This window comes from Pipistrellus hanaki (genome assembly GCF_964339955.1).
Source record: "Pipistrellus hanaki genome assembly, chromosome: 2".
Taxonomy (NCBI): Eukaryota; Metazoa; Chordata; class Mammalia; order Chiroptera; family Vespertilionidae; genus Pipistrellus; species Pipistrellus hanaki.
The window spans coordinates 53594362-53621372 of record NC_140504.1 but is presented as its reverse complement, the minus strand read 5'-3'; the positions used below and the strand labels follow the sequence as shown (position 1 = coordinate 53621372).

The 27011-nt window shown below is 39.5% G+C and overlaps 2 protein-coding genes across 7 annotated transcripts in view; both read right to left on the bottom strand.

Moving 5' to 3' along the window:
• Positions 1-241: 241 nt before the first annotated feature.
• WDR5B (WD repeat domain 5B) lies at positions 242-5067 on the bottom strand. 5 transcript variants are annotated; one of them, XM_084871732.1, is made up of 2 exons: positions 4717-5067; positions 242-4023 (listed from the first exon to the last, which is right to left on the bottom strand). In XM_084871732.1, exon 2 carries the CDS (start codon positions 3948-3950, stop codon positions 2961-2963), a length of 990 nt encoding a protein of 329 aa, XP_084727858.1. In that variant the 5' UTR covers positions 3951-4023; positions 4717-5067; the 3' UTR covers positions 242-2960. The 5 variants fall into 5 exon arrangements, with proteins under 5 accessions (XP_084727858.1, XP_084727859.1, XP_084727860.1 ...); XM_084871733.1 differs by having other exon boundaries at positions 4840-5067; XM_084871734.1 differs by having other exon boundaries at positions 4862-5067.
• Positions 5068-12989: 7922 nt separating this feature from the next.
• KPNA1 (karyopherin subunit alpha 1) overlaps positions 12990-27011 on the bottom strand; it is a 69880-nt gene continuing 55858 nt past the window's right edge. For both annotated transcript variants that reach the window (XM_084871648.1, XM_084871649.1), the window contains 3 exons: positions 22931-23058; positions 18186-18364; positions 12990-16869 (listed from right to left, as the gene is read on the bottom strand). In XM_084871648.1, the coding sequence (XP_084727774.1) occupies positions 16682-16869; positions 18186-18364; positions 22931-23058 (495 nt within the window). In that variant the 3' untranslated portion in view covers positions 12990-16681. The remainder of the gene's footprint in view (positions 16870-18185; positions 18365-22930; positions 23059-27011) is intronic.

Below are 27011 nucleotides of genomic sequence, written 5' to 3'. Positions count from 1 at the left end.
AGACTGTAATTTGCCATTCTGGGGTGTGCTGGCAGAGGCTTTAGGAGCACAGTCCTTGAAAATGTCCTAGCAAGGTGATGATAATGATCTTGCCACAAGTTTCTGAGGACTTTGAAATCCCAGCATCATTGAATTGCTTGGGACCAGCAGTCACCTCTTCTGCTCCATGGCTTAGAATTCCTAAGTGGTCCTTGTCCTGCTGTCTTTATAATTATGAAAGTCTGTCAAATGCATTTTCTTATTTTAAAAAATATATTTTATTGATTTTTTACAGAGGAAGGGAGAGGGAGAGTCACAAACATCAGTGAGAGAGAGACATCTATCAGCTGCCTCCTGCACACCCCTACTGGGGATGTGCCTGCAACCAAGGTACATGCCCTTGACCGGAATCGAACCTGGGACCCTTCAGTCCGAACGCCAACACTCTATCCACTGAGCCAAACCGGTTATGGCACAAATGCATTTTCTTACTAGGTTGCATTTGCACCTGGTATATATCTCACTTTGACTGGGATGCTAAGCTCTCTCATATTTAGGTATAGATGATGGTTCTATTTTAAATAGTCATTTATTCTCTCACAAATAATAGTGGATGACAAGTCCTCACAGCCATCTCAGTCTGTTTGGTCTCATAAGAGGTTTATAGCAGATTAAAATGCAGCTGTTCGGGAACTTGGCTTAATAAAATGTAATACATCAGTTTACCTAGAGCTTTGTAACTATCTGATGTTAATGATGTTTGTCTATAAATTTTATTTAGAGTAATTTGACCATAACTTCTTTTTAGATACCAAATTCTTTTATTTTTATCACTTGAAAATTTACTATCAAAAAGCACTTTTTCTTACACATTTAAGATTAGTTATTTTGGAACATTTATGTTACATCTTACCTAAACCAATATTCTAAATATGGGTAAATTTTAATGTACTTCATTTAAAAATAAATAATCTTTCTTCATAGAACAATACCATTTTTAATTTCTAAAATAGCATTTTAAAGTGTTGTATCTTAAAAAAAGATTTGGAAGGACAAACACCAAGTTCCTTTGGGAAGGGAGATGTACATAGATTTCACTTTTAACCCTATCAGATTTTCAGAAATCAGAAGCAAATACTATAAAATGATAAGATTAAATTCTGAGAGTTAGAGAACATGGGTTTGTTAGATTGTGCTGTTCTTTCCTGTATTTAAAATTTTTACCATCTGAGAAAAAAATCTAGTTATACCCCTGAAAAAAAAAAAAAATAAAAAATAAAGTGTTGTATCTTGGAGAGTTATTGTAATAAAAAATGTTTCCTTAAACCAAAGCTCACATATGCAACCAGAATACACACAGTCTTTTCTCATTTTGTGTCATTTTTCTGTTCAGTAACTTATAGTGACTACCTCTTTATGGATTAAATACAAATTTCTTGGCCTGAATTTCAGACCTGCCCCTATCTAATCTCACTTCTCCCAGTACCCTCACATACTAACCTCTCAGCAGTCATACCCTACTAGTAACTTTTAATATCTTATGTTCTTCAGAACTTGTCAAACAATTCAGATTTAATGAGCACTAGTATAAAATATTGTACAACACAAAAGAAGACAATTTTGCTCTTGATACTTTCAATTAAATTACTTTTGTGCTATCTTTTGCTTAATTTCTAGATTTTTTTTTTCACGTCTACCCTGTCTCTATAGGTAGTGGGCAGAAACCATTTTCCATTTTATATTTTATATAAGCCTTCTTTGTATAAAGTTAAAATGTGAGATTATACTCAGATAAAACAAAAATAATAGTATGGGGAATTGATCCCAAAACGTAAGTGAAAACAGGTAAGGAATAAATTAAGTGCTGGTGATATAATTCATTGTCATTCATCAAACATTACTTGAGTCCCTTCTATATAAAAAAACTGAGAATGCAAAGATCAATAGTATAACATATTTGTCTCCACAGAACACATAATATACCAGTGGATAAAGCATTAGCCTTTGAATTGAAGGGTTCTGGGTTTAATTCCAGTCAAGGGCACATGCCTTAGTTGCTCAATCCCCAGTAGGGGGCGTGCAAGAGGCAGCTGATCAATAATTCTCTTATTGATGTTTCTATCTCTCCTTCCTTCCTCTCTGAAATCAAATATATTTTTTTAAATAATAATAAAAAATGCTTTCTTTAAAAAAAAGAAAGAAAAAGAAATAGCAATAAAATCTAACTCAGCTGCCAACTATGGTTGGAGCCAGGCAGGCAGTGATGGCTCCACAAAGTACTGATTTCTGAACTAAGTTGGAAGCATGGATAGGAAGTAGTGAGTCAGTCACATAGTAAAAGAGAGCGGCCTCACCACTCCAACATTTAGCTTGTTTGAAAATGAGGAGGGCACAACCTGAAAAGCCATCTAGGGATCCTTCAGTAAAATGCCATTTATAATGTTTTAGACTCTCAGAACAAACCATGACTTATTTTTCCCAATAAAGTCTTGATTCCATAAACTACTTCATGTCCCCTTTAGTAGGCTATCACTTAGTGTGAGTGGTGCTGACACACATCTCCAGTCCAACACCATCATAGGCTTATGCTCTTATTCATCTGATCTCCCAAACCAAAAACCTAGGAGTTATTCCAAACTACTTTGCTCTCCTCATTTAATTAATCATTCTGTCTTGTGAATCTTCTAAATATTCCTCAAATATACCAATCCTTTAGAATAGTCATTGAGAAGAATAGAATGGAAATCTATTCAAGGACAGACATAAGAAATTAATAACAAACTTCAAGATTAAAAGTCAGAAGCCCTGGATTCTAGACTTGCTTTTCCAACTGTCTTGCTTTGAAAATTTAGGTTATAATCTTATATAATTCAAGACAATGTTAAGAAGAAATACAAAACCATGCCAAAATTAAGAGAAAACATCTTTTAAAATATACAACTTTTTGCCAACTTGGCTTTACTACTTGATTTCTAAAGGGTTTAGTAGTTACTTATCCACAGTTTAATTGTTTTGTCATTTCCTAATGCTGCTGATGCAATGATATTTTCTGTAGGATGACAAGCTACTGAGATTACAACATCAGTATGACCTTGTAATTTCTGTACAATCTCTTTAGTCTGAAGGTTCCAAATGTAAACTAGGTTATCCTCTGAACCAGACACAATCCACTTCCCACCAGTAACTGAAAAATTGGCAAATATGCAGTATTTCTCATTTTTATGACCAGTGTATGTCTTCAGGCATCTGCCTCTGCTATAATCCCATAGTTTAAGAGTATTATCCAAAGTTGCAATGAGAATGTATTTACCATTTGGAGAAAATTTTACAAAAGAGACAGGAGGGTTATCATCATCAACAAGTGTTTTTAAACACTGACCTGATGCAGCATCCCAGATTCTACAGATGCCATCATAACTACCTGACGCTATCAAGGACCCGTTACAACTAAAATCAACAGCAGAAACCGGGTCAGAATGAGCAGACAAAGTCTTGAGGCACTTGCCTGTTTTCACCTCCCATATTTTCACACTCTCATCAAAAGATCCTGAAATTATGAGGTTGGATGGTGGATTGAAATTACAGCAAAACGCATAATTACTGTGCCCCTCCAGCGTTTTCAAGCATTTTCCTGATCGTACATCCCAAATCTTTAGAGTTTTATCATCTGAGGCAGAAACAAGACGACTGGAATCTGATGACCAGTCAACATCTGATATTTCCAGACTGTGACCATGAAGTATTTTCTCCTTTTTTCCATCATAGGCTCCCCAAATTATAATTACTTTGTCAGCAGAAGAACTTGCTAGCCACTCTCCATCAGGACTAAACTTAACTGATGATACTGCTTCCACATGTCCCACAAGAGTGCATCTGAGAGTATAGTTTGGTTTTTCATACACTTGTTTGCTCTGATCGGCTGATGAGGTGAGGGCTGACTCTGCTTTGGCATCTGATTCCTTTGTTGCCATGGCTTTGAAGCTCCAAGTCACTAGGCTGGCTCAGCGTCCGGTCCTGAACAAGGCAGCCCAGTATTTTGATTTTCTGCCCAGCAAAATGAAGATTAAAACATTAGATTATTAGACTTAAAAATAAACGGTCTTTAGTGATAATTTCTGGATCATCTTTATTTTTAAAAATATATATTTTATTGATTTTTTACAGAGAGGGAGAGGGAGAGAGAATCAGAAACGTCGATGAGAGAGAAACATCGACCAGCTGCCTCTTGCACCCCCCCCACCCCCCCACCAGGGATGTGCCCGCAACCAAGGTACATGCCCTTGACCGGAATCGAACCTGGGACCCTTCAGTCTGCAGGCCAACCCTCTACCACTGAGCCAAACCAGTTTCGGCTGGATCATCTTTAAATTGCCATATACACATGGCTTGGACCACTTATGTTTTTCCTCACTTCCTTCTGTAAACAAATACTTGAGAAATATGCCGAAACCGGTTTGGCTCAGTGGTAGAGCGTCGGTCTGTGGAGTGAAAGGTCACGGGTTCGATTCCGGTCAAGGGCATGTACCTTGGTTGCGGGCACATCCCTGGTGGGGGGTGTGTAAGAGGCAGCTGGTCGACGTTTCTCTCATCGTCGTTTCTAGTTCTTTATCTCTCTCCCTTCCTCTCTGTAAAAAATCAATAAAATATATTTTAAAAAAATACTTGAGAAATATTATTAAAAAGTCCCATGTGCTGTCAGCAAGTAAGGTATTAATGTTGGGTACTCTGTGAACGTACACAGGCGTCCAAAGTCAAGTCGCGCGGGGCAGGGCAGGGCCTGGCGCAGGGAAATCTATAGAAACTATTTCTCACGGCCCCTCCCCCGAGTTGGACAGGTTTGAGAACGCGGAGCAACCCTACCAGTCCGGCAGAGTTTAAGTACTTTAGCATGAACGCGTCACCGCTTTAAGCAGAAGATTTCAGAAGCCAAGTGGAAACCTGCGTAATCGCCGTTATTTGAGGCCCAGCCTGCCCACTGCATTCTGCAGGTACAAACGGGTCCTCATCGCCGCGTCAATCGCGAAAACAGCCGACCGGACGCTGAGCGCATGCGCGGAGGGAGCCACCTCCTACTTCCGAGTTCAGGTGACCAATGGGAGAATCCCTCGTGCGCCTGCGCAAGAAAAAGGAAGGGGAGGGTTCTTCCGCTCTTCTTTGCCCCCGCCTTCGGCACGAAATACTCAAGGTCTTCTTAACCCCGGAGACAGGGTCGTTCCAGATTTGACCGGCTAGAGTGGGAAGCGGTGAATATGACAAGAAAAATTTGTTTCTTTTTATAAACCGTGTCACAAGAAAGGACTGCATTTCCCGATGCCTTTAGCCGCAGGTGAAGCCACAGTTGGGACGTGAGCTGCTCGGACAGTGCGCGTTTGGGAAATGTAGCTGAGGCTCCCGTACAGCAGGGCTGCAAATAGGCCAGGGGGCGAGGCGACTTCTGGTTTGGTTTGGTTTGGTTTGGGTTTTGTTTGTTTGTTTGTTTTGGGGGGGGTTGTTTTGTTTTTTTTAGCAGTTCACCCTTTATTTACAATAGCTTTGGGCCCAGGTCACCCGGAGCTGGTGTACTTGGTCACAGCCTTGGTGCCCTCGGACACGGCGTGCTTGGCCAGCTCCCCAGGCAGCAGCAGGCGCACTGCCGGCTGGACTTCCCGGGTCCTCAGTGTGGTTCGGCCTGAGTACTGGGCCAGCCGCTCAAACACGTCATTCACTAGTGAGTGCATGGTGCTCATTGCCCTGGAAGAGATGCCGATGTCAGGGAGCACCTGCTTTAGCACCTTGTAGATACACATTGAGTAGGTTTCTTTGCGCCCGCTATGCCTTCTGGACTTCTTCCTGGAACTACGGCCCTTTCCACCTCCAGACTGCTGCTGTTGTTTTTAAAGTTTTTCCTTAAAGCTATGGCCAGATTGCTCAGTCAGTTAGAGCGTCATCCCTATACACCAAGGTGGCAGGTCGACCCAGGTCTGGGCATATAACAGGAATTAACCCCTGGTCTGTGTGTTTCAGTGGTTGAGCGTGGACCTATGAACTAGGAGTCATGGTTGGATTCCTGTCAGGGCGGGTTGTGGGCTCAATACCCAGTAAGGGGCGCGGGGGGGCGGGGGGGCGGGGGGGCGGGGGGGGAGGGGGCAGTCAATCAATGAATGATTCTCATGGATGTTTCACCCTTCCTCTCTGAAGTCAAAAAAAATATTTTTAAAAAATAATAATCAACCAATGTAAGTGGAACAACAAATTGATGTCTGTCTCTTTCCTCCTCCCCATCCCTCTTTCTCTAAAATCAATAAAAAATAATGAAGTTTCCCCTAAATATTTAGAAAAGGAAAAGAATTATGTTAGGGGCCTTTAAACGTCAGTGCTCAGAGAGCATCATCTGGTATTGCTGGGGTATATGAGCAAACATTTAAGCGCTTCCTTATACAGTAGTTTAAGCTTCCAAAGAAAATTAAGGGAAGTTCAGATCTGCATAGGTGCTTGAGACAGAAAAGGGACAAAGAAGTTAGTGGGATGGGGTAAGAAATGTGTATGGTTACTTCTTATTAGAATTTAGAGTGTTTACCCCAGTTTTAAGAAATGAGCAATGGTCGTGAAAGTATTACCTGAACAATAGATGTGTTTTAGATATAATTACCCTCTTTAAACAAAAATAGGTTTTACAAAAAAAAAACAAAACAAAAACCAATCTGGTAAGTTCTCCAGTCCTTGAATTGTTCAATAATGAGTGCCTGAGGGAGTCAGCAAGTATTCTGTCTTAAGTGGTTTTCCCCATAGCCCAGGGGGCAAATATCCTTCATGTTTTCTATTGAGAATTAAAATATTTTAAAACAAAGGCTTTCCAATCTTAGAAGGGACTAGAGGCCCAGTACACAAAATTTGTGCATGGGTAGTGTCTCTAGCAGCTGCCAGCTGCCAGCCTCCCCCCACTGCCTGCTACTACCACCGGCCAGGGCCTGCCTTTGCACTGGTCTGGTGCCACCTGCTTACCTGCCCCACCATCCTGCCTTGGTCTCTCTCTCCTCTGGCCCGTCTGGCCGGCAGCACCTCCACTACCACAGCTGCCAGCGCCACATTGCCAACGCCAACCATGTTCTGTGCCGCCCCCTGATGGTCAGCACACACCTAACTTCCAGTCAGTAGAACTCCAGCCCATGGGACAATTTGCATATTAGCCTTTTATTATATAGAATTATATAGGATAATTGGTACAACAGCACAATATCATCTATAATAATCATCACCTATAATAACCAACTATAGTAAAAACCTCATCACTTTAAGACCCTAATTAGTTTAGAAATTATACAGGAATTGCACAAATGCTTTAGTCTTAGGTAGTCCAAGTCAATAAGATAAGCATCTTTTTCTTCTAGATAAACATCTTTAAAATGGTTTGGAACTTCCATTTATACACATTATGGTTCTTCTTAACTACCATGGACTTCCCTTCTGAAACATTTTTAAAAGAACACAACACGTTTTCACTGTAATGTATCTTAAAGTTCAATTCTGATTAAGTTCTGCCTCCTCTCTCTCCTATCCTCCTCCCATTAGCCTAGATCAGTGTGATTGTTGCTGGGAAACTAGAGCCATTTTAAATTCTGCATCAATTGAAATTATTTCCATTGTAATTAATTCATTAAAAATAAATTTAAAAGTACTTCAGGAAACAAAGTGTAGGCTTTGTTCCAAAGAATTTAAGCAAATCTGTTTTTCCAATAATTGTTTTCTATGTGCTGGGAGAGTAAAGAAAGAGGAAATTAGACAAGGTAAACACATGACATGAGGACTAGGTTAGGGTATTAGTGCTGGAGTATAGTTAGCCCACTAGAAATATGAGCATGAGGGAAAGGGGGCACATGAGAATGTGTTGATAGGAATATCCAGAAAAATAATTTTTACAGAACCTGACTGAAAAAAAAAATTTTCAGTATTAAAATCCATTTCTTGATTTTGGATTTTTTTTTTTTTTTTTTTTTTTGTCTACAAATAGCATCAGGAATTCATGTAAAGGAAATTAAAGCTATGACTATATCATAGCAGCACAATTTACAATAGCTAAAATTTGGAAACAGCCTACATGCCCATGAGCAGATGACTGGATCAGAAAACTATGGTACATCTAAACAATGGAATATTATGCTGCCATAAAAAAGAAGGAATTCTTACAATTTGCAGCAACCTGGATGGAATTAGAGAACATTATGCTAAGTGAAATAAGCCAGTCAATGAAAGAAAAATACCACATGATCTCACTCATTTGTGGATAATAAAAACATTATAAACTCATGAACAAAAAGATAGATACAGAGGCAGTAAAGCATCAAACAGACTGTCAAATTACAGCAGGAAGGTTAGGGAGAGGTGGAAGAGATAAGAGATCAACCGAAGGACTTGTATGCATGCATATAAGCATAACCAACAGATGCAAATCATTGGGGGGTGAGGGCATGTATGGGAGTGGGGTGGGGGGAGGCAACGGTAAGATACGTACACATATAATACCATAATTTAAAAAAAGGAAAAAGAAATAAAGCTATGACTATAACTAGTTAAACCATTATTCACTAGTCCTGTTCTAATCCTAACATGTAGTCATAATATTGTAGTCCTTGTGAATTAAGACTAAGGGTTTCATAGTTTACTTCCTTGGGGGCACAGGAGCATCAGCAGGGCAAAATGAACAGGAACCTAGCAATTTCTATATTTGCAGCCTTTAATTGACACCAAATAAGTGATTTGGAAGTTTCCCTTCCTGTAGAAATCAATTTGTTTTCTTTAAATTTCCCATGAAAAATTTAAAAATTTTTATTTTTGTTAATTCTCAGCCAAAGATATTTTCCCATTGGTTTTCAGAGAGTGAAGGGAGAGAGATGACAGAGAGAAACATTGATGTGAGAGAGATATCGATTGGCTGCCTCCTTGACGAGGGATGGAACACACAACCTAGGCATGTGCCCTGACTGGGAACCAAACCGGTGACCTTTCAGTGCATAGGACTATGCTCAACCAACTGAGCCACACCAGCCAGGACACTTAATTTATTGACTTCAGGAGGAGGAGGGAAAGAGAAACATCAGTTTATTGTTTCACTTATTTATACATTCATTGGCTGATTCTAGAATTCTACCCAGGGATTAAATCCCCAACCTTGGCATATGGGGAAAACACCCAAACCAACTGAGCTACCAGGTCAGAGCATATGTTTTTGTTTTATTTATTTATTTATTTATTTATTTAACTAGAGACCTGGTACACAAAATTTGTGCACTGGGCTTGGCGGGGGGGGGGGGCCCTCAGCCCAGCCTGCACCCTCTCCAATCTGGGATCCTTCTCACAATCCAGGACTGCTGGTTCCAACTGCTTGCTTGCCTGCCAGCCTGATCACCTCATAACCACTCCCCTGCCAGCCTGATCACCCTCAACTGCCCTCCCCTGCCAGTCATCTTGTGACCACATGTGGGTGGCCATCTTGTGCAAGGGCAGCCATCTTGTATAATACCTCTTTATTATATAGGGTAAATATGTTTTTGATTTCAGAGGAAGAGGGAGAGATGGAAACATCCATGATGAGAATCAGTTTGTTGCTGCCTGCATGCCCCCTAATGGAGATCAAGCCCACAACCTGGGCATGTGCCCTTGACCAGAATTGAACCCAGGACGCTTCAGTATGCAGGTTGATGCTCTATCCACTGAGCCAAACCAGCTAAGGCTGTTTTGTTTTTTTTAATATGTTTCTATTGCCTTTTTAGAGAAAGGAGAGAAATAGAGATAGAAATATAGATGGACTGCCTCCTGCATGCCCCTTACTAGGGATTGAGCCTGTAACCCTGGCATGCGCTCTGACTGGGAATCAAACCAGTGACTTCTTGGTTACTGGGTTGGTGCTCAACTCTTGAGCAACACCAAACGGGCAGGTTTCTGAGGTTTTGGTTCTTTTAGTTAAAAACATTTTTTTGTGTGTGTGTGTCAGACCTAAACATGGCCTGGGAATGATTTCCTATATTAAGGGTCATCTTAACTGACTTGTTTTATGGTAATTCTGATTACCAAATTCAATACTCAAAAATCAAGCTGAATAGGACTATGTACCTACTGTTGCTTTTGACCACCAGCAATTTAAACATATGAAAATCTACTTGGGTTTAAATATGGGCTGGCCATATAACTTATCTAAACTGAGACTTTTTAAAATGAAAGGAGACACTAAAATAATTAACAGGTGTTAATTGATCTAAAAACCGGGACTGCCCCCAGAAAAACCTGCCACTGCTGACTTCTCAAGAGTGCTCTCCTCATAATCATAATTTAATCTTGGAAAGTTCTGCACTCTTCCCATGGTATTTTACACCTGCCAAGATCTCTCTTGTTCTATTCTGTTCCCACCACTATGGTCTTCTGAGTTTCTATTTTCTCCCTCCCCATCACTCTAAATAACGCTGGGTCCAAGTGGTTTTGGTAGGGAAGTGAACCACATGTGGACACCCACCCGGTGGACTCCTCTGGCTTCCTCGGTGTAAGTGGGAAAGAAAAAGGAATTTAAAGAGTAATTTTATTCTTTGCAAAAACATTCAACATCACAAAAATGACCACTTATTATTTTTTTTTTTTCTAAAACAAGGCTCTTTCAAAATTGCAAATGAAATAAGGGCAACCATCTAAGCTGATTACAATAAACTTGTAAACCCAACAATTTTGTACTATAGATGACAGGGTAGTCTGCAGGAGTTAAGGCTATATTTTGCTTTATGAATTTGTTTTGTTTTCAGAAAAAGAAAAACAAAACAACTGTCCAGTGGAGTCTCTCAAAAATAATAGAGAAGCGATCATGGGATCAAGAAATACACCATTTTTCTGTTTCTACTGATCTGTCACTTAAATTGGAGGAATGGATAATGTTCTCATGCAGCAGTACATTTAATATGTAATAAAAAATCCCTATTTACTAGTGTAGGGCAACCATCAATTTCCACGTCAATTGGATATAATTAGTCAAAAGTTTTAACCCTAGATTATGCCAGAAGAGACAGGTGAGCTATTTTTAGTATACATAACACACGGGGTTGACTTTGTAATTAACTATCCTGTAAAATATACCCATTAACTTCTCTCAGAAGGCATAGGTTGTTTTTATATAACAAACCTGTGATACATTTACTTTTGTAAACTTCAGATCAAATTGTCTCCTGAAAGTGCATTTATACTACGTATAAAATACATTTTAAGACAATAGCTTTACGAGTTATTAATCTTGATCTCAAACAGCATAAATGAATTCCTTTGAACTTTTTGGTAACCAAATGCCCTTTACTAATACCATATCGATGCATATTCCTTCAATCACTTAGTGTTTATTAAAGTCTACTAAGTGCAAGGCGCTCATCCATGGCCTGACATACAATATTCAAGTAAAAAGAATCATTAGAACCATTCCAAAGTGTAAGAAAACTTTGAAAAAGGACCTAAGAGTGGTCAAAATGACGAGGTAAGCAGAACGTAACAGCATACATTAAAAAGTGATTTTTACATTCCTTGGGAGGATACTCCCTTAGGAAGTTAGCTGTGTTATATTTATATCCACGGATGGCACTGCTTTCTAAGGCAGGATTCTTCATTTCAAAACCTTACGTTCTGTGTTAATACCTTGTACATTTGAGTTGTTGAATGGAAACATGCTTCTGAGTTTAGCCACTATGCTACTAAACTTAAAATCATTTGCATATTATTTTTAAATTTGTTGTTTTATTGGTCGGGTTATACACAATTTTAGCACCACAGAGGGGAAAGTTTGGGCTGAGGATCTACACACCAGAATACATAACCTTAAAATAACTTATACCTGATGCAGTCACTTTTAGGAATGCTGCTGCTGAGGAAGATTCAGAATGGCCCAACAAAAATAAAAGCTGGCCCAGCTGTGGCTGACATGTCTGATTCTGGGAGTTCCTGGCTCAGAACACCTCCATGACTGCTTTCTTGGACATAAAGCCTGCAAGACTCTTCCCCATCTTTGGACAAACAGCATCTAGTGGTTGTGACCTTGGGCAAAGTAAATCCTCCTAAGTCTTGATTTTGTCATCTATAACAGAGTGACAATTACCCACATTAAAGAGCAGTGGGAGAATTAAAAGAGAACAAGTGAAAACCCTTAGCCAAGCACTTGGGAAACAACAGAAGCTGAAATAGTAATCTTTATTTGACTCATGGGAAAACACATGGGGACTCATCTCTCCTTAGTTGAGAAAGGATGGAACTTCAGCTACCTGTAATGTTGTTCTTACCCCAAATTTCCAGATACATTTTTGCCCAATAGCAATTGGATGTTAAAATTAGCATTTAATATTATTTGATTCTATCACATTATTATTCTGATGCCCTGGTACCTAGTTATTGCCCATCCTTTTCTGGCATTAAAACACAGAATATTCCCTATGTTGGACTAGATTTACTGAATTAGTGCCACATCTGGCATTCAATTACTTTTATATATACCTTTTCTAAGTATTTTTAAAATTGATTTCAGAGAGAGAGAAATAGAAACATCAATGAGAGAGCATCATTGATTAGCTTCCTCCTATATGTCCCACACCAGGGATCAAGCTTGCAACCCAGGCATATGCACTAACCAGGAACTGAATTATGACCTCCTGGTTCTTAGGTTGACGCTCAACCACTGAGCCAAGCCAGCTAGGCTATATATAACCTTTGATAAGAAAACACAGCCCAAATATTTACACACACACACACACACACACACACACACACACACACACACTGCTCACCTCATAATAAAATGCCTTTGAGTTTCCCATGTGTAGGCTTATACCTATTACTACAAATGAGCAAAGTTTAGAATGTAGGAGGTAGCATATCCTATATAATAGATAATATACTAATTAGACCAAACAGCGAAACAATAGTCTGGACGACCTTCCTGGGCAACGAGGACCGAGCTCCTTGCATGAATTTCATGCATTGGGCCTCTAATATCTTATATGGAAAACAATGCCCCTTCCTAAAAGTAGAACTCTTTTCTTTACTGAACATCATCCTTAGACATCACAATTTTCTAATCCTTCACAGGGTGGGGCAAAAGTTGTTCATATGGAAAATACAGTAACTAACAGATTATACAAAAAACTTTCATGTACTCACACTGTAAATCTGTTTCTGCTTCACCCAGTATGGAAAGCCCCAAGACCAAAGCCCCAGCTATGACTTATTAATACAAAAATGTTCACAAAACTAATCAGCAAGAAAGAAAAATCCTTCAACCTGAGGTATACCTTCATAATGCAACCCCAAATTGGGGGATGAAATCACTAAAACATTTATTCAACACTAGATAAGTAAATTCAAAGTTGCCGGTGGTGGGGTAGCCATGTGCAAGATAAGATCTAGATGGGGAAGTCTGGTTTATAAAATAAGCTCTTTTCCTACACAAAATCAGCATCAATCTGGAATAATTCAGATTTATGTGGGATAATTATCAATGTTTATGTCTGTGATGATGAAAGCAACCCAGTTTTATATGGCAGATGGAAGAAACAATCTTAGGGTAATATAGTTTTAAAAATCAGTACAACTGACAAAAGTAACTATACAGAGACAAGAATATGGGTTAATGTGTTTGATGGAAAACTCCATTTTCTAAATCTCACTACTCTTCATATCAATCATCTTTAACTTTCCCAGTATTTCCCAAACTAATCATATCTACTTTCTGGTCCTTTCAGCTATAAGGTCCCTTTAACTCCCAGATCTTCTCAATAATTTTTCCCCCCAACCGAAGTTCTTATTACAAAGACTACACTTTGAAAGTTTGGAGGAGAAAAGGAAAAGGGGAAGAGATGATCAAGCCACTTTCTCCCTTATCAGTATATAAAACCACAGAAGTTTTCTCCTGTGTTGAAATTAACATGCTTTTGTAATGAGTAATATCTTAGTGATAGGGTATATCTAATATATGGAAAGTAAATTAACAGAATCTGTCAGGCGGAGAACTAAAAATATGTATGTCTTAATTACCTCCTGAAATGTCGTTTCTATTACAAAAAACAAAACAAAACAAAAAGGCTGCTTTCTCGGTTCTCCTAGTTATGCTCAGATTTAACTTTTATATTTCAATTATTTATATTTCAATTATTTTCAATTCCAATTTTTATATTTAAAAATATTATTTTATTCTAAAAAAAATTTAGCTCATATATCACGGCTCATGAACTTCTAGGACAGGTGCAAGACACATTCCTCTTTTAAATAGAAAATAAACCACATTAGTTGAGTGGACTTTGTTTTAATTCATTCATTGAGACACCTGCAATTGCTAGCAAAAGTTTCCAACGTATGCTTTTCTAACTTGGAGAAACAACTTTGTGTGCTTTATATATACTATCCATTCAAATTGGTTTATCAACACGAACTAAAAAACTATTAAAATTATTCAATAGAAGGTACATAATTTAAACATCCTACAGAAATGATGTTACCAGTAATTTACAATATTTAAAAACTCAGCCACACACAAAAAAAGTCAAAGCTAAAACCAAGATTTTTACTATGAATCAGTGCTTCTATTATCCTTCTGAAAGAAGTTATATTTTAAGTGATGTCAAGGCAACACTGAAAGTTTTCCTTTAAATTAACCACCTAACTTGTCCCTAAAATTACAAAGAATCAAAGTCTTTTACAGGTCAAGTGCAGTAAATTAAAATGTCCTTTCAGCCCAAAGCAGCACTAGAAAAATTAACAGTTATAAATGAGAGTTGACTAGTTTTGCAGTGGCTGCTCCATCAATGACAGACAAACATCAGGCGGTATCCATCCAGAGCACAGACACAACTACAAGCTAGATGTGAAGACAGTGTCACAGGCTTGGCTGAAATGTCCATTGTTTTTGTTACCTTTCTACTTTAAATGAAGTGGATTTTTTAAAAATCTAAATCAGGTCACATAAGTTGACTGCTTAAATGACAACATGTTGAGGTACGAAAGCTCTGAATATCCCTAACAATCAGCAGGATTTACCAGAGATGTATAAATAGCTTGTCAGGGGAACTTCCAAATACTTACACTATGGGTTAAAATGAATTCTAGAAGAGGACAACATTAAAGAGGATTAAAAGGATATTCTCTAAAACAGAAATGAGCAACTTTTCCTTCAGAATTCATTTTGAATAGCACATTAACAAATATAAATCTTCTCTGATAGTGTGTCCCAACATTGAGTCAAGATGGCCAACTAGCACCAAGAAGTCGTATGTTCAGTTGCAGTTCTCTTGGCAATTAAACCTATTTTTTCGTTCCAGTCCAAGCTCAAATGTAGATCACTGAAGACAGTACTGGAAGCGCCTTTTGCAGGTACAGATTGCAGTCATCATTAAATGAGCCAGAAGGTAGAAACTTTTTATTTTATGACAAGGGGAAGGGCAACTTGACTGGGCTATACTAACTAGCAGGAGATGAAATTATTAGGGAGGGAATAATGAGGTTATAAGAAAATGATCACTGCCCTTATTTGGATTAAATAGGTCATGTTGAGAAGATAGTTATTTGTTCAAGATAAGGATGCTACATTAAAGGAACATATATTCATATATGCAGCATGAATACATTAGAATCAAGCTGCACCCAATTAAGGAAAAAAAAAAGTCCCGAAGTAACCTTTAAAAGTACGTGTTCTCTGCCAGTCACAGAGGGGAAAAGCACCTAGGGTGAACTTTACAATTTAATGAGGACCTTATCAGGACCACAAAGCCTGAAACATCTGTTTAAATGCAGAAACACAGCCTCTAATCACACTGGTGAAGTTGGGAAAATTGGAGGGTGTTTTTTGTTTTTTTGTTTTTTTTTAATTTTGTTATTGAATTACAGAATATAGTTTAAATTACTAAGGATTCTAAATCTTCAACCAGCATTAGAACTGAACCACTTTCAAATCCTAAGACACAGAAGACCAAAGAGAAGCAATAGCCATACATATTAATATGTGCCCCTCTGCTTTCTGCTCTAAGGAAATCTTCAAACCAGTATCACATGAGAGAATCAGTGTTAATTCTTCAGCATTCCTGACAACTAGAAAGCATATTCACTGAAGGCTGAAGGTGAGAGAGCAGATGGTTTAACTTTAATATCTGTGAAGAATGGCGCCATTAGAGGAAAGAAAACCATCCAATCTCAGAAAGAATTAATGCAAATTTGGCTAGCAAAAGCCACCAGGGTTCACTGTGGAAGAACGCATGAGAAGTACTCTGAAGTACACAACAGGTCTAAACATCTCCCTTGTTGCAAGTAATTGTGTGAAATTCAAGATAAAGTTTTAGTCTTATCATTTTAATGTCAGTATTTTTTCCCACTTAAAAGGGAATAAGAAGGAGTCCTCTTTTTTTCTGCCACAAAATAAGAAAGCCACATGAATATGTGTATATTTCCATGACTCTTATAATAGAAGTGCAGATCTCCAAAGCCTAGGGATTTTCCTTAAGAGTGGGCCGTCCTGGTTACTCTTTCCTTAGAAGAATATTCCACCACAGAGAGCCAGAGGTTTTCCAGATGTGTGTGAGAGAGCAGGTGCGCAAGGCAAGCAAATGAGCGCAAACAGTATTATGGAAAACATTTGAGAAGTCAGCTCCATGAGGACTTGGGCTCCACAAGAGGACGTGACTAGGTAGCCTGGTCTGACACAGGAACATGAACGCAGTGTATTGCCTCAAAGCTGGAAACCTTCCATAGGAGCCTCACACTGCTGGAAGATGTACTGCTGCTGGCTAAGGTCAACCTGGGGTGCAATGCTGCTGTCCTCATCCTCGGTACCGAAGTAATGCTCAATAAGATCAAAGGCCTTCTGGTAGATATCCTGGTTTTCATGACTCTGTAAGAACTCAATTTTATCCAGACCTAGAATAAAGAACAAGGGAAAATCTGTCATCTATAAGAAATGCCAATGAAGCGATGTTTTGCAACATGTCTCCTTTCTTGAGGCTCTCTTCTCCACTTATATCTCATATGTACTTTGTAATAGCATAGACAGTATTGCTGGGGATTACATCTGAATACCAGCACATTACAAACTGACATCTTAAAAGCATGTACAAACAACAGTCAGACCCCAGAAACAGCAATTTCTATAAGTTACCACATCATCCAGTGCCAAGGGCAAGTCGCAGAAGAGTTCCTGCTGGACTATACCTACGGCCAAATTAATTCTTGGCTCTAGTTCTATCTACCTAGACACTGAGTTATTCAATATCATTACAGTGAAGGTGTAATATCCTTAAATCAGTCAGAATCTGTTTTTATTGCTTAACCTTAGAAGTCTGACCAGAGCAATTAGCCAACATATTCCCTTTATTGAGGTCAAGCCCATCTGATCTTGATAAAATATTAACATCAAAGGAAAAAATAATATTGCTAAATGGAAAAAAATACATATTCATATACATATCCATATTAACATATATAGAAATAAAGAAGTAACAATAGTTATCTCTGTGGAGAAACATCTTTAGATAAAGAACATTTTTCTTTTTATACATTTCAAAACCCCTTATACTAAATAGGTTTAGCTTTTGTAATCATGTTTTTAAAAAAAATAAGTTGTTAAAATCATTTTGAAAAACAATTCTGCATTAGCTTATAAATCTGAAAAATAAATGTACCCCCATGATCCCTAATTTCAATCTCAGGAATAAACCCCAGAACAGTGGTTTTTAACCCAGACCATGCATTAAAATCACTTAGGCAACTTAAAAGGTTAAAGTACATTAGTACACTGATTAAGAATACAGTAAAGACTGAGATAGAAGAATGAGGAAACCAAGTGACTCTAAGATGAAACTCTCAGGAACTCTTTAGGCATACAGGAACTGAAGGTGCAATACAAAATCAGAACTCTCAAGCTTACAAGAGCAAAGGAGTCAGGCATCATATACAGTAGGTATGGGTGTTCTTGAGCCTCAGATGGATTAGTTAAGGAAAAGCAGTCAGAAAACTGGGAAGATCCTAAGAGCCTAGTGTAAAACTGGTTAAAATGAAGGGGACTTGCTTCTTTCGTATTTACAATACATACTCTTTTCCAATTCTACCTACTACACATTATAATTCATAAGAAAACAATTTTTTCTATGTGTTTGCTAATGACAGATATGGACAGGCCAGAAAAGCAAAGAGAAAAAAAAATAACTTTAGGATATCTGTTTAATACTCTATCTTACCATAAGCCTCTTCGATCAAAGCACAGTAAGGATTAATGCCAGTGCCGTTTCTTTTGGCTTCTTGTTCTCCAAGCCTCAGGATATTTTCCAAGCCGTTTAGGGCAACCTGTACAATCTTAGAGTCCATGACTGTGAGGAGATCACAGAGTGGCTTGATACAACCCAGTTCTACGAGGTACCTAAAGTAATAAAAAGAGTACTTTTGTCAAAGCTTTTAATTCAATAAAACTTATTAGGGTGATGGAAGGATCATCCTCAACCTGACTACAGAAATAAAAAAGAGCATCCATTCAACCTTATGCTACACCTTACCACACACAAAAAGTACAAATAAATGAAAGTTCTCTAGCAATCAGTTCCATTCTTTTTTCCTTCCACAATTACTGGACTCCAAGGAACTGGAATACTCTTTCTCTGAACATGCACAACCCATACAATAGAATAGTTTTGTTTCTATAGGTAACTGCACCTCTGAAATATGACACACTTGCTGTGAAAGCCAGCACAACATGCCCAATGGGCCACTCTATTTTGTACAAAGAACTCTTAAATATTAAAGAAATCAACTCAATGTAAAAATGGGCAAATGATCTGAACATACACCCCCAAAGATATACAATGGCAAATAAGCATATAAAAAGATGTTCAACTCATATACAGGGTATCCCCCCAAAAAATATACACACATTGAATAATTATAGACAGTGCTTATTAAGATACATTTCATTTTCAAAATGCAATAGAATCAGCTGTTAAAGTGTGTATACATATTTTTGGAACACACTATATATAACAGTAGGGGGCTATAAATAAAAACAATGATACTACAGACCTATTGCAATGGCTCAAACCCAAAACACTGACAATACCAAATCCTGATAAGGACGTGGAGCAACAGAAACTCATTTTTTTGTTTGTTGGTAAGAATGCAAATTAGGATAAACCACTTTGAAAGACAGCTTGCCAATATTTTACAAAGCTTTCTATACAATCTGGCAATCTTACTCCTAGGTATTTTCCCAATGAGGTAGAAACTTATGTTCACACAAAAACCTATACACCAATATGGCTCAGTAATTGAGCATCAACCTATAAACCAGGACGTCATTGTTTGATTCCTCGTTGGGGTACATGCCTAGTTGTGGACTCAATCCCCAGTTTGGGGTGTGCAGGAGGTAGCCGATCAATGATTCTCTCTCATCAATGATGTTTCTATCTCTCTCTTCTCTGGAATCAATAAAAATACATTAAAATCATCATAATAAATGGCTAATATGCAAATGGCCATCACACTGGCCGTGATGCCGTAACAATCTATCAGCAGGGACCTGAGGCTGCGTGGTGCCAGGCCGGACTGGGGACCTGAGGCTGCGCCCCACAGCGTGGGACTGGTTGGGTCTGGGTCTCACCCAATGGGGGTCAGGCTGGCCAGGTCTTGGTCTGGCGTAATTTCAAGGCAAGCGTGTGAGTGGGCAAGGACTTGACTCTGGGTCCCGCAGTGTGCCCCAGACTCTGACAGGAGGGAGATTTTCATATATATTTAACTAATTTTCTTTCATCTCTGACACTTCTAATATAGAAAAAGGACAAATAGCAACATTAAAATATTCTCTCTAATTAATTCCCTTTAATGTGCACGAATTTCATGCACTGGGCTACTAGTAAATAAAGACCACTATAGTGGTTTACTTATATTTGGTTCATTTAGCATAGAATTATAGATATCCATAATAATAAAAATGTAATTTGCTAATTAGACTGAATGTCCTGGAAGAAGCCAGGGCTACAAGGGAAGCCCAGCTCCTGGGTGCCAGAGGAAAGCTGGTGTCAGCAGTTGGGGGAAGGAAGGCCTGCTTGAATTTTGTGCATTGGGACTCTAGTTTTTTATAATTGAAATCCACCTAAATCTTGTCTTCCCAACAAGAAAGAGCGGAAGCCACACAGATATCTGTATCAGAAAGCCAGTCTATTTTCTATAATTTGGACTATCATATTTTTATAAGAATATTTTTAACAAAATACTTCATCTAATTAATAAGAAACTGCTATGCAAAATTTTAAAAAGGGTAGCAGCCATTCTCTTTCCTAACTGAGCAAAATATCCCAACTACTTTCTGATGAAAGCTACCACAGTATTTTAGAAATGTTTTAAAAATGTGTACAGTTTAACCACTTCGATTAAGAAAACAGATTTGGTATACAATAAAGAGACCATTAATAATTACAAATCTGAATTTGAACATAAAACTTGACTATTAACTGTTCCAAATTTCTGTAGTATTGCACATGACTGCCATCTGGTGGTGGCATACTGGCAGTCATGGTACATACATTAAGGCCTCAACATTGTCCAACTTTATGAGAAACAACACATACCAAAACCAATTTTACCACAGGCTCATTTATATAAACAAGAGTTAAGTTTCTACGCTAAAACAAAATGGTATTCAAGGACTTGCCATACCACAGAACCAGAATCTTGAAAGTTGAAAACAAGACCTAACCTCATACAAGACCACTTGAAAATCTTCCATTAATAACCTATCTATGATGAATTTTACCAAAATAGCTGTTGCATGTGTTAACCTATTTATAAACTTTACAATTTCAGGTAAATACTTCTTATCTTCCATACCTGATCAATTTCTAAAATGTTAGGATTACTTTACCTTTTCATTTTTAAGTTTTCAACAGAGCAATAAAAATTAGCATTGATTCTGTGCCTACATTTAAACTGCCGAAGCAGCAATATGAGAGGTAGCTGTTTCCCTGATACTACATATGAGGAAGGGGTGGATGCTTTAACACTCATCTTCCCCTCATCTGAATTTCCCATAAAGAAAGTTAAGGCAGCCCTAGCTGGTTTGGCTCAGTGGATAGAGCATAAGCCTGCAGATTAAAGGGTCTCAGGCTCGATTCCAGTCAAGGCACATGCTCAGGTTGTGGGTTTGATCCCCAGTAGGGGGCATGCAGGAGGCAGCCAATCAATGATCCTCTGTCATCATTGCTATTTCTCTTTCCCTCCCTCTCCCTCTCTGAAATTTATATATATGTATTTTTTTTAAAAAAGTTAAGTCAAGCTAAGAGTTGAGGATTCATTTTTTTCTTCATCACTATTCTTTCTTCTATCTGAGGTATTCAATGTCTATAATTTAGCATTTAATTATATATTCTTTTGAGGAATTAATTCCCGTCCACATTTTCTTTTTCAAATTAGAGTTTACATTCAATATTTTTTTTGTATTAGTTTCAAGTATACAGCACAATGATATACTTGACAAAGTGTTTCCCCAGTGTTTCCAGTACCCAACTGGCACTATACATAGTTATTACAATATTACTGACTATATTCACTGTCCTGTATTTTACATCTCATCCCCATGACAATTTTGTAACTACCCATTTATACTTCTCAATCCCTTCGCCTTTCACACCCAGTCCTCACCCCTCCTTCCCTTCTGGCAACCCTGAGTCTGTTCTCTGTATCTATAACTCTATTTCTGTTTCGTTTATTCTTTAGATTCCACATATAAGTGAAATCATATGGTATTTGTCTTTCCCTGAGTTATTTCACTTAGTATAATACCCTCTAGGTCCATCCATACTGTCACAAATGGTAAGATTTCATTCTTTCTCACGATTTCTACCCATACAAATGCCTTTTCTAGCCATCCTATGTAATAAAAGGCTAATATGGAAATCGACTGAATGGCAGAATGACTGATTGCAATGATGCATACTGACCATCAGGGGGCAGACACTCACTGCAGGAGCTGCCCCCTAGTGGTTAAGGTGTTCCCACAGGGATAGCGATGCTCAGCCAGAAGCCCTGAGCCTGGCTCACAGCTGGCGAGCAGCGCAGCATATGGTGGTGGAGGGAGCCTCTCCTCCCTCCACAGCCACTGGACATCTCCCGAGGGATTCTGGACTGTGAGAGGGCACAGGCGAGGCGAGGGATGCTCCCGCGCCCCAGTGCACGAATGCAATGCACCAAGCCTCTAATACTATATAACAAAAGGCTAATATGCAAATTGTCCCTTCAGGAGTTTGACCAAGAGTTTGATTGCTTGCTATGACATACACTGACCACCAGAGGGCGGCACAGAACATGGCAGATGACCAGTGGCGGAAGCAGGGTGCCGAGGGAGTGAGGGAAGGAGGAGGCGGAGAGCTAGGGAACCTGATCAGCCATGATCACTGGCTGGGCTTAGGAAACCTACCCATGCATGAATTTCATGCACTGGACCTCTAGTTAAGATTATAAACTGCTACTACCCAAGGGGCCATTTAGTCTTAAGCTAATACAAATCTCTCTCTCTCTTTACTGTATACTATAGTACTTTAGGAGACACTTGCCTCCAATGAATTTGGTACTTTACCATATACCTCTCTTTCAAGTCTGGTCCAATTAAGCCATTTAAACTTGAAAGAGCAAGAGTTAACTATTAATGCTGGACTCTAAGGATTCTACATATAACTTTCTAGATGTTTCTGATCAAGTAGCTCCAGAATGCACTAAAGCCACCACTATAGTTATTTCTGCTTCAAACATCAACCTTGCCATACTTCTCACATCCAGAATTTGTTTCTGCAAGAAGGCATGGGAAAGATGTAAGGAATGAATATCTATTTGTGCCTAATTATAAAACGAATAATCTTCCAGGAGGCTAGAACTGAATATACTTAAATGGCAGAGAAAATAAATTTTTCTTTAACTTATAAGATGCTCCCTGGCTAGTACTTACTTGATCTGTTCAGCTGATCCTCCAGAAGTTGCATTTGTGATGGCCCAAGCAGCTTCTTTCCTTGTCCGAAACTCAGCAGTTTGTAATATACTAATGAGGGCTGGGAAAATGTTGCCATCTATCACAGTCTGAAATTAAAGAAAAATTAAATGGGAAGAAAAAGTATAAGATTTGTAATGTCTAACCACTATGGTGTACATGTGAAACTAATATAAAATATTAAATGTCAACTGCAATTAACAAAAATTTATAAGAGTAGCCGGGACCGGTTTGGCTCAATGGATAGAGCGTCGGCTTGGGGGCTGAAGGGTCCCAGGTTCGATTCCGGTCAAGGGCATGTACCTTGGTTGCGGGCATACCCCCAGTAGGAGTGTGCAAGAGGCAGCTGATCGATGACTCTCTCTCATTGATGTTTCTAACTCTCTATCTCTCTCCCTTCCTCTCTGTACAAAATCAATTTTATATATATATATATATATATATATATATATATATATATATATATATATATGATTACTTCTTTAAAAAAAAATTAAAAAAATTTATAAGTGTTAATAATATGCCCTGGCTGCTATAGCTCAGTTAGTAGAGCATCATCCTGTGCACCAAAAAGTATCGAGTTCGATTCCCAGAAAGGGCATATGCCTAAATTTTGGGGCTCAAACTGCAGTAGGAGGCATGCCTGAGGCAGCCAATCGATATTTCTCTCTCTCTCTCTCTCTCCCTTCCTCCCTCTCTAAAATCAATAAGATATGTTTTATTTTTAAAGTGTTCATGATACTAATTATAACTTTTTAAAATATATATATATTTTTGATTTTCCACAGAGAGGAAGAGAGAGGGATAGAAAGTCAGAAATATTGATCAGAGAGAATCATCAATCAGCTGCCTCTTGCACACCCCTTACTGGGGATGTGCCCGCAACCAAGGTACATGCCCTTGACCGGAATCGAACCTTTCAGTCGGCAGGCCTACGTTCTATCCACTGAGTCAAACCGGTTTCGGCATAATTATAACTTTTCAGGTCGTTTCACTAATAATATCCCTCCACCTTTTAAAAATAAATAGGAAGGAGTTAAGTACTCATTATCCTTAACTTTTTGGCCATACTTGATATCAATAGCACCCTCTCTGGAGTCTGTGACCTTATAATTTAGTTTTACCTACCAGTATGAGTTTTCTCTTTTACTTTATTATCCTGTCGTGGTCCACCCACAATAAAGTTCAATTCTTTGTTCCTCTGCTATTCTCATTTCTCTCATAGCACCCACCCTGATGTGTGTTGTAACTCTCTGGTTGTAACTCCCTTCTCACAGGAGACCCAACCCAGAATGGCCAACAGCTTACATTAGATCTGCTAATCGCCTCAAACACATCATCTGGCCTCTATACCAGGTTTCCTTTCAAATCTGTCAAATTCACAAAGGCTCTCTTAATATTGATTCTAAATTCAATCATTCACCACATGTTTTACATTTTAATTTAAATGCTCTGGGTCCACCCTTTCATTTCCTTTAGCACTGCCACCATCCTGTTCCAAGCCACCACCTCAATCTAGATTACCAGAATAGCCTTTAGCTGACCAGAGTACTTTTACTCAATCCCTCTACTCTACTAATACTAAAGTAGTGTTCTTCAAATTATTTTCTTCATGTTTCTCCTTAGCTCAAGTACTAAAATTGGTTCATATCATTTCCTACATAAAAAAAACTTGAATGCTACATAACAGTCTGGTGCACAGCAAGCAATCAACTGCAGTTGAAATCACCTTGTATGTAAGCGATGAACTGCAAAAGCTACCAATGTCAGTCCCTGACAGCATTCTGTGAGGGGATGATTAACCCATGCTTTCCTGGACGAGAACTTTTTCTAAATATTACGCCAATGAGAGAAGTAAGCAAAAGTTTAGCAGAAAGACACTTAATCTTGGTTCTATCATTTACTCAAAATGCCCTGAAGCAAACCATTTTATTTCTCTGAGTCTCAGTTTCATCTATAAACAAGAATGCTGGATTAGACGACCTCTATGATTCCACTCAGCTCAAAATCTCATAAATTGTTGTTCCAGCCTTTCTCATGGCCTACTTTAGACCACTGCTAATCTTCCACTTCAGTTATTCTCCCACTGATTATATATATATCCATCCCTAATATGCAAATAGACCAAATGGAAGAACCAAACCACCGGTTGCTATGATGTAAGCTGACCACCAGGGTTTGTGTGCGGAACATGGTGGGTGTCAGCCGCAGTAGGTGGAGCAGGTGAGTGGGGACACCAGACCAAGGTGGGGCGCAGGTCTCAGTCATCGGAGCGAGCCTCTGGAGGTTACTGAAAATTCTGTTACCATGCACCGTGTCCCACCTGGTACTTCACTTGCTGCTGGTGCCAGCCCCACTCACACCCGCTACCGGCACTGGAGCTGCCGCACAGCACCAGCCCTGATCGCTTGGCGCCATCAGTGGGTGCCAGCGGCAGCTGCTGGCCCCCAATGCCCCTAGGGCTTCTCTACCTCCCCCTGCTCCTGAGGGGCGATCGGGGCAGCAGCTACCACTCGCACCCACTGCTGGTGCCGGCCCCAATCGCTCTGAGCCGCCAGCAGGTGCAAGTGGCAGCAGCAAGAGCAGGGCTACCAGCAGACAGGGGACTGGGGGCCACAGTGGAGGGCCAAGACCCATCCCTGTGCCCACCGCAGCACTATGGCCCATGGTTCCTTTCAAGGTGCACTGGGCCCCTAGTATAAGAATAAAAGGAAAGCAGAGATAACCAGCTAAAGAAAATGAGTACCCAAAGGTTCATGAGAAATTAAAGCAATCTAATACATGAGTCCAATAGAAAAATAAGTATTTTACTTGGCAAGAGTAAAGATAACCTGTTCAGCATAAAGTCCAAAAAAACTGCAAGAAAACAAGACACTATTACACTATCTTGGAATATCATCAAATATTAAAGGCAAAGAGAAATACCAAGACCCAAGTATAAGTTCAAAAGACTATCTCCTTTAAAGTAGGTTTTATAGAAAAAATAAAATGTAGACTGACCAAATAAGAGAACAATGTTGGCAGTAAGTAGTCTCCAAGGCAATAATGAAAATATCCTACCTAATAAAAGAGTAATATGCAAATTCACCATCACTCTGCTACACCTACAAGCCGCGCCCACCAGCCAATCAGAGCAAGTATGCAAATAAATCCAACCAAGATAGCTTCAGCCACAGAGAGCAGGAGGAAGGCTTGGGTTTCTCTGGCAATGTAAGAAGACAAGCTTTCCATCTGCCCTTGCCAACCTAAGCCTCCACTCAAGGCTACAAAGTTTCAATTATAGAAGGTAAACAAATCCAAACAGAAATGGCAGCAACCACGGAGGCTAGGTTTGCCCCCCCCCGCCCCCCCCCCCCCCCGGCTGGCTCAGGCCTCCACTTGAGGCTACAAAGTTTCAATTATAGAAGATACACAAACCCCAAAAGAAATGACTACCAGCCACCGAGTGAGCCGGAGGCTTGGCTCTGCTCCAGTCTACAAAGTTTCAATTGTAGAATGTAAATAAATTCCAGATACCAGGGCCTCTGTGTGGGTTGCCAGGGGGTGTGGCCAGCCTGCAAACCACCACAGGCCCCTCGTTCAAGCTGCCCCACACACAAAGGGAACCCCCACCCTGATCCGGGACACCCTTCAGGGCAAACCAGCCAGCCCCACCCGTGCACCAGGCCTCTCTACTATCTAATAAAAGAGTAATATGCAGATTGATCATCACTCCAACACACAAGATGGCTGCCCCCATGTGGACACAAGATGGCCACCACAAGATGACCAGCAGGGGATGGCAGTTGGGAGGGACCAGGCCTGCAAGGGAGAGCAGTTGGAGGTGATCAACCTTGCAGGGGAGGGCAGTTAGTGGTGACCAGGCCGGCAGAGAAGGGAAGTTGGGGGCAAACAGGCTGGCAGGGGAGCAGTTAGACATCAATCAGGCTGGCATAGGAGTGGTTAGAGGATGATCAGGCTTGCAGGCAGAAGCGGTTAGGGGTAATCAGGAAGGCAGGCAGGTGAGCAGTGGGAGCCAGCAGTCCTGCAATGTGAGAGGGAT